General features: G+C 36.0%; 1 protein-coding gene across 1 annotated transcript; it reads right to left on the bottom strand.

Annotated features, from left to right (window-relative positions):
• Positions 1–207: 207 nt before the first annotated feature.
• NDNF (neuron derived neurotrophic factor) lies at positions 208–7,650 on the bottom strand. Its single transcript, XM_070948974.1, has 3 exons — positions 7,457–7,650; positions 4,684–4,808; positions 208–1,601 (listed from the first exon to the last, which is right to left on the bottom strand). Exons 1-3 carry the CDS (start codon positions 7,648–7,650, stop codon positions 208–210), a joined length of 1,713 nt encoding a protein of 570 aa, XP_070805075.1.
• Between the last annotated feature and the right edge of the window lie 613 nt (positions 7,651–8,263).

An 8,263-nucleotide genomic window follows, 5' to 3' on the forward strand; every position in this document is an offset into this window, starting at 1 on the left:
GATTATTTACTGATCATCAAACATAGACCACCAGATGCATGATAATGCAACCGTCAGATACCAACGAAGAGCACTAGTCTCAGTCTTTCTGTAAACATAAATATAGATGTTAATATCTCCTATACATAATACCAATACAGTTTACAACTTCTATTCTGCATGTTAGTTGATCCAGTAAGGTTCTGCTGATTTTTATGTAAAAGATCCCTAACAGAATTTTCTTGTTTTCACTAATTTGCTTTGATATTTGACTGAATACCCACCATGTCCTATGACATAAACATCCAGAACATAGGATTTGCCAGGCTTTAGACCTTTAATTGTCTCTGTGGTAACTGCTTTTTGTAGGTTTTGACTGTGAAAATACTTACAGAGGACTTTTTCTGATTTTTTTCTCAAGTCTGGTCCCAGACACTGATTTTGTTCTCTTTTCTTTTTCTCCTCATTATAATCATCATCTACTTCTTTCTTGTAGATGCAAAACTTGTTTCTTTCTTGTGTACCTAGCCATGCCACTGTGACTGAGGAACATGTGCGAAGTTTATCAAAGGCTTTAATTCTTGTATCTTCAGGAAGAGATGGAAATGACTGCTTATTGGGCCTTGTTGTGGCTAAAAACTTCAATATGGAAGCTCCCTTCTTATTTCCTTTCAGTCGAATGAGGTATTTGGCTTTTGGCTTTCCCCTAAGTTGAAACTGATGGACACCCTCAACATTTTGAGACAACAGAAGTTTTCCATCTCTTTTAATTTGCATTTGTATGGCATTGAGACATGAGTGAACAAAAAATGTAACTTTTTGATGTGACGAAACAGGAGCAAACCGCAAAAATTTGGTGCCTTTTCTCTTGACAAATACATCTATAATCTTCCCATCTTTTAAATCAACTGTCTTCTGTTTGGCCTCTTCTTTAGTTCTTGCAAAAGTACCAACATAGGCAGTACTCATATTTGTATTGACATTTACAGCAAATATATCAAAATAGTACTGCGTACCAGGTTTCAGTTCAGATACAGTAAATATATTCTTGTTTCCAATGCATATCTTTTCCAGATCAACCTTAGGCTTTGAATAAAGTTTTGAATAAAGCTTTGGTGTTGGCTTTAAGAAGCTGCGTTCTTTCCCAGAATTACCGTTGGAAGAAAATCCAAAATGGGCAAAATCAAAAGGGCTAAAATCCAGACCAGGTTTAGGAGCCTTCATAAATGTATCATCAGCAGTCTGTTTAGTCTCAACAGCACAGAGACTTTTGAAATTGTGTTCTTTATTAATGACTACACAATATTGTATTGGCTGTTTCAATACTGAAGCTGTAGGGCTAGGTTTCCATGCCAAACTGACAGTTGTATGACCAAGAGAAGTGACATCAACTCTTGGATCATAAGGTAGTTCAGGATATGGTTGATCTGACTCTGGAGTTGTACTAGCATAGACTTTAAAGTTTGTATCCTTTTCTGTTGACCAGAGTTCTAACTGGTATAACCCAGAAGGTGAAGTAGAAGATACAAAATACTCAACATCATTTCCTCTGTATGAAAATAGCTCTGTGTCTTCTTCACGAATAATCTGCTGATTCTGTTGTTCAAGTGGCTCCGGTTCACCTAAAAGAGACAAAAATGACAGATTTGGAAACTAAGTAAACACAAAACACAGTACGGTTTCTAAAGGGAAGGTCTAAATGTGCTGGCCTCCTAAGAAAACCAGACAGAAAATATGATTAGATGAACTAATTCTACTTTACTGTAAAGCTGCATTAAAAGAAATGTTCAAGTCTGGAAGTTATAAATTTCCTGCTGCTACTTTTAATTTCCTAATCAATTAAAGAAAGCTTCTTTCTCTGACAGTTAAGCCACTTGGCTGTCTCTCCTCCACTGTCTGATCATTTCATCTGCAACATTTTTTTCCCTTGTTCCTCAGGTCATTCTCACATACCATCACAAAATATTGCAGATCAATTGGAATGCAAAGATGAGGGACGTTATTGTTTTCCTAAGTAGCTTTAACTTTTTTTGTCTTTGTTCTCATTGTTTTTCATATATATGAATATGAAATATATATATATATATAATATGTATGTATATAATACATTATATATGTATTATATTATATTCATACATATATATGTGTGTGTGTGTGTGTGTGTATATATACATACACACACACATATCCCTACCAATAAATAATACTGTAATACTATGCAGATCTCCGTATTAAGTATCAAACTGAAAATAGATACCTTATTATATTACAAAATAATGCAATGAATTTCACAAAAGTCTATCAATACATATTTAGTTGTTCCATTCGAGCAACCTTATGTTCATTAACATTCAAAATTATAGTTAACATTGTAACTATAATTGTTAACTAACCTTGTTCCTGAAAAATGGTTTAAATAATCTAAATTAATAAAGTTAGCAATTTATAGTTTACCCAAATACTGTTGTACCCACTGTATTACTGTTGTAATATATGTATTTTATAATATATGATTTGCATCTCATAACATAATAAAGCAGAGGAACTTTATAAACAAAAACAGAAGACATTTTGGAAAAAGATGTCTTTATATGAAAAACTAAACTAAACTGCTAAAATCAACTTTTGTGGACACATAATTATAAAATGACATATGGACATGTTTTCAAAGAATTCAGTTATTGTATAAATAATATTGGATTCATATTACAGCATTCAGGACAGCCAAAGACATTAGGAAAAACAACAAATAGTGCCAGCAATCCAAAGTGAAGGAGAATTGTATGCATTTTATTTATAGATTTGAGGAAGAAAGTCTCATAAATGTTTACCATTCTCTAAATTAAAAATATACTACTACTATTATTACTAGTAATAATAATAATATTAATAGTAAGATGTACAATGAAACATTTATTTTTAATGCTGCCCAGAGTCACTTTCTTTGCAATAGATGGTCATATTAATTTTATAAATAAAAAAATTCAAACGTTGCACAGGTAAATGATGCCATTATATAAAATACTGCTTATATATAATAAATCCTTTCAAGTTGCCATGAAAAGGCAGCTTGAGGTCGCTGCTCTACCTTGCACAAAGGCCCCGATAACTAGGATATCATTTTTCTGTGTTATATTAATTTTATTGTTTAATTACTTTTCATGGCATTATAGACACTGTGATGAAAATAGCTTTCATTTCCTATTTTCATTGTTGAACAGTTACATTCCCATAAAATCAAGTATTCAGACTCTCCCAGGATTCCAATAACAAATTCAAGCTATAGGACCTTTCAGGATCTAATTCCACAACCTGGGAATCGCATTTCTGTTACACATTTTTGTTAATCTTTGGATGACGGATGACTTTTTAACCTTTAAATCTAAGTTTAAAACTTTCTTGGGAATCTGAAAAATAGTGGTACAATGAGATTGAGGATTTAAGCTTCTGGACTGGCCTTGGCTTTCGTGACTTTTTTGTATATTGCTTACTCTTATTTTATTAGTTATAATAAAAGTAGTTTTTATAATCTAAGTCTAATTTAATTCCTTTAGAATTAGAGATGTCTCTGTTTGTAATATAACTATTCTGTGATTTTTATATATTTTAATTGGTTTAACTGATACTGTTTCATTTCTTTTTTATGTTTAGCTTTTACGGGTTATATAAATAAACATTAATATTGTATTTTTATTGTAAAAAGAGAAATCTAAATAGGGACCTTCATATATTGAAAATATTAGTTTTAAGATATCTAGGCATACAAGGTTCTTCATTTATAATAAATACACATTCCTTTTACAAAAGAAAGATTGGCAATAGGTATATTGCAGCAGGTATATAATACTCCCCTTATTATAACTTTTTTGCTCCAATATGTAGAGGAAAACTCTATCAGACAAGCAGCTCTGTTGTAGAATATAATCCACATGTGAAGCATGGTGGAATACTTTGTTGTTCAGTTAGTCCTTGATTTACAACAGTTCGTTTAGTGACTGTTCGAAGTTACAATCGCTCTGAAAAAAGAGTTTTTCACACTTACCGCTAATGCAGCATCCTCATGGCCAAGTGATCAAAATTCGGACTGATCAAAACTGACTCATATTTATGATGGTGTAGTGTCCTGAGTCATGTGATCCCCTTTTGCGACCTTCTTACAAGCAAAGTCAATGGAGAATCCAGATTCACTTAACACTGTGCTACTAACTTAACAACTGTAGTGCTTAACAACTGTGGCAAGAAAGGTCATAAAATGGGACAAAACTCACTTAACAGCTGTCTCAGTAAGCAACAGAAATTTGAGATTAAATTGTGGTTGAAAGTCGAGGACTAACTGTACTTTTTCTGCTCATGTGATGTAAAAGCTTGCTTATTTTAGTAGTACATATTTATATATGTAGAGTACATGTAAAGAATTATAGCTACACCTAAGATTAGTGCAGGAGAAGAATAGATGAAATAAGACATCCTCCTCTATTGGTTTATAATTATCTCCAATTTTTTGCCTGTTTAATGCAAAACTAGTAGAATGACTTTTTGATAAGGTAGGGAAACATGTAATCTATCATTCAATTATTAAAAATTAATTCTTATTTACTAATTTTTTAAGCAGCAATTGCTGATGGAATTCAGTATATTTTCTATGTCAGCTTATTCATATTTAACAAAATTAATAATCTTTGTTCGGTTTTTACTGTAATTTACCTGACCCTTCTCCACTTGACTCTTCAGGGAGGTCTTGCAAACTCAGTTTCCATTCCAAAGGTGTGTCACAAGGAGTCACTGTAACTGCAAATGGTGTATTATCTTCCTCTACCACAAAAAAAAACCTATGAAAAGATGAATAAAAGCGTAACTTTCTTCACAATGCAAAATTAAGGACACAGAGACAATAGAATATATGGAACTCATATATTGAACTGTGGGGTTCTTGATGCTCTATGAGCTTAGTTATTTGCTTGCAATTTCATTTCATTTCATTCCCAACTAGGGAACATCATCATTGCAAGGGATTGTGGCATTTGTTCCCTATTTACATAATGCAGCTTGCCATGCCATTATTGGTGGGATGTGGTTTGTCCTTGGTAGATCCTTGATTAGGATATAGTTTTCTGCTTGATTTGGTTTGTTTGATTTTGTTTGTCTGATGTTAATCTGTGTTTATATGGCTATAGGCTGCTGAAGATTATGTATTCTCATCTTCTTGTTTCCTATTCTTAGCTTCTTTATTGTCTCTTTTGAATGGTATATGAATATGGTTTATTTCTATGTGCCTATTGATGGCAGAAAGGGATGTGGTGGCTCAGTGGCTAAGAGGCTGAGCTTGTCGATAGAAAGGTCAGCAGTTCAGCGGTTTGAATCCCTAGTGCCGCATAATGGGGTGAGCTCCCGTTACTTGTCCCAGCTTCTGCCAATCTAGCACGTAAAAAATGCAAGTAGAAAAATAGGGACCACCTTTGGGTGAGAAGGTAACAACGTTCCATGTGCCTTTGGTGTTTAGTCATGCCGGCCACATGACCACAGAGACGTCTTCGGACAGTGCAGGCTCTTCGGCTTTGAAATGGAGATGAGCACTGCCCCCTAGAGTCGGGAACGACTAACACATATGTGTGAGGAGACCCTATACCTTTACCCATTGATGGCAGATTTGTCTGAATGCCAATCTTCCTGGAAATTCTTAGGATTTTTTGGATTCAACTTGGTCTAGGATGTTTACCTGGGATGTGGACCACTGTTGGGATGTGGACCACCCCAACAATGCCCTTGAAGTGATGTCCCAGTGCCTGGAGGCCGTACGGATCTGGATGGGGAGGAACAGGCTCAGGCTCAACCCATCCAAGACCGAGTGGCTGTGGTTTCTGACGTCCCGATATAGTCAGCTGGTGCCATCGCTGACTATTGGGGGCGAATCATTGGCCCTCACGGATAGGGCTCGCAACTTGGGCATCTTCCTGGATTCATGGCTGTCTTTAGAAGAGCACTTGACGGCCGTGACCGGGAGGATTTTGATCTGCCAGTTGCGTCCCTTTCTAGATCGGGACTCCCTACGCACAGTCACTCATGCCCTCATTACCTCTTGTCTGGACTATTGCAACGCTCTCTACATGGGGCTCCCCTTGAGGTGCACTCGGAGGCTCCAACTGGCACAGAGTGCGGCCGCGCGGGTGGTTATGGGAGCGACGTGGAGTTCCCATGTAACACCTCTCCTGCACGAGCTGCACTGGCTCCCGGTGGTCTTCTGGGTGCGCTTCAAGGTTCTGGTTACCACCTTTAAAGCGCTCCATGGCTTAGGACCTGGTTATTTACGGGACCACCTGCTACCACCAATAGCCTGCCACTGTCCAGTACGCTCCCATAGAGAGGGGCTCCTCCAGGTCCTGTCGGCCAAACAATGTCGGCTGTCGGCGCCTAGGGGGAGAGCCTTCTCTGTGGGGGCACCTACGATCTGGAACGAGCTCCACCCGAGATACGGAGGATCCCGGATCTACGCACCTTCCGCCGCGCGCTTAAGACTCTTCTATTTCATCAAGCTGGCCTGGCCTAAATCCTCCCCCTTTTAATGTGGAAATTTTAAATTTATTTTAATTATAGGGTTATGGGTAAGGCGTTTTAAATTGGGGAGCCATTTTGGATTTAATTTTGTTTTAAATGTATTTTAATGTTTATATTGTATGTTTTTTAATCTTGGCTGTTCACCGCCCCAAGTCCTTCGGGAGAGGGGGCGGTATAAAAATTTAATAAATAAATAAATAAATAAATAAATAAATAAATAAATAAATAAATAAATTTACAGTTTCCCAGTTTAAAAATTTAATAAATAAATAAATAAATAAATAAATAAATAAATAAATAAATAAATAAATAAATAAATAAATAAATAAATTTACAGTTTCCCAGTTTAAATTATGGTTGAGTCTGTTCATGTGTTATGAGATTAAGGAGTTTTCATGTCTTCTGATTGCTAGTTAGTGTTCATAAATGAGCTCTGTATGGAATCACTAAAGAAGAAGTGTAGCAGATGAAAAACAGTGAACTTATCCTGCATTAGACACAATATATAATATGTGGAGGTGACTTTGGGGGACAGCACAAAGAGATGCAGCCAAGAGAACAGTCAGATAAAAGGCAATTTAGCCTAGAGCAGAGAAAGAGGCTCAGAAGAAACACTCCCTAACTTCTTGTGCTGTAAGGGGACTATACTTTCAGATTTGCAAGATTCTGTTTAAGTAATCTTACAATAAAGTAGAATTAGATCATCTGGCTATGTTTCCTGTCTGGACTACCTCACAAAGTTGACATTAGATGACCTTGAGCCAGTTCCTTTCTCTCAGCCCTAAGAAGAAAGCAATGACAAGTGTTGCTGAGAAAATTGAATGGACTTGCCCATATAGTTGCCAGGAATCAAGACTGACTGAAAGAACAGAGGCAAGACAAGTATATATAACTTCTTATCTTTACATTACATGAATCAATATACCGTTTGGGTGTTCCTCTGAAGAGATAACTACTGATCTCTGCTCCATCAGGGAGTACTGAAGAATCATGAAAAAAGGTTTTGTCCTGGATCTGCATCTGAAAAAGTTCTTCATCTCTAGTAGGTAGTTTCTGCATCCAGGAGCTAAATGGTAGCAGAAGGAAGAGGTAGAATATGGAGCATCTCATCAAGAGCATCCTAGAGAAATAAAAATGACATACTGTAAATCATATTGTAAATGTGTTAGGGCTATTAACCCCAGAGAAAAACTAACTGAAGTGGTAGAATTGATAAATTGATTTTCCTGTCTTATCCAAACATCCCACCAATCTCTACTGATTTTTTCTTATCGCTATATCTTTCCATAGTCTCAAATTGGAATGTTTTAAGTTGGCTGCTCTGTGTACAAGAAGCATTGAGCAGAGGGTCATTAATAAATAGAAAGTTCCTCCCACACTCAAGATAGGCTTTTCAAAACAGAAAGGGAGAATAAGAATATAGGGAAAGACTTTAACTTTTTTAATCTTTCCTTTAAAATTCCACCATTTTCTGTATTAAGACAAATACAGATACTTCTTGATTTACAACTGTCACTTTGAACAACTGTTCAAAGTTACGATGGATCCCCAAACACTACTTATGACTCACTTTTGAAGTTACAATAGGTGCATGCATGTGATTGCATTGGGAACACTTGGCAACCAGCTCACGTTTATACTGCAATTTTCAATGTTTTTAGCTGGTTTCAGCATTTACTTTTGATTTTCAGTAAAAAAAAATTTTACTGGGTACAATTGATTCACTTAATAA

This window comes from Pituophis catenifer, unplaced genomic scaffold (genome assembly GCF_029215685.1).
Source record: "Pituophis catenifer annectens isolate HBS135680 unplaced genomic scaffold, rPitCat1.0.hap2 SCAF_8, whole genome shotgun sequence".
NCBI classification, from domain to species: domain Eukaryota; kingdom Metazoa; phylum Chordata; class Lepidosauria; order Squamata; family Colubridae; genus Pituophis; species Pituophis catenifer.

What these genes read in the sequence shown, in the direction of transcription:
- NDNF (XM_070948974.1), bottom strand. Translation starts at nt 7,650, where the DNA reads ATGCTCTTGATGAGATGCTCCATATTCTACCTCTTCCTTCTGCTACCA. An exon ending in TTCAGAGGAACACCCAAACG is followed by an intron (nt 4,809 to 7,456) that starts GTATATTGATTC and finishes ATCTTTTCATAG; the next exon opens with GTTTTTTTTTGTGGTAGAGG. An exon ending in GTCAAGTGGAGAAGGGTCAG is followed by an intron (nt 1,602 to 4,683) that starts GTAAATTACAGT and finishes TGTCTCTTTTAG; the next exon opens with GTGAACCGGAGCCACTTGAA.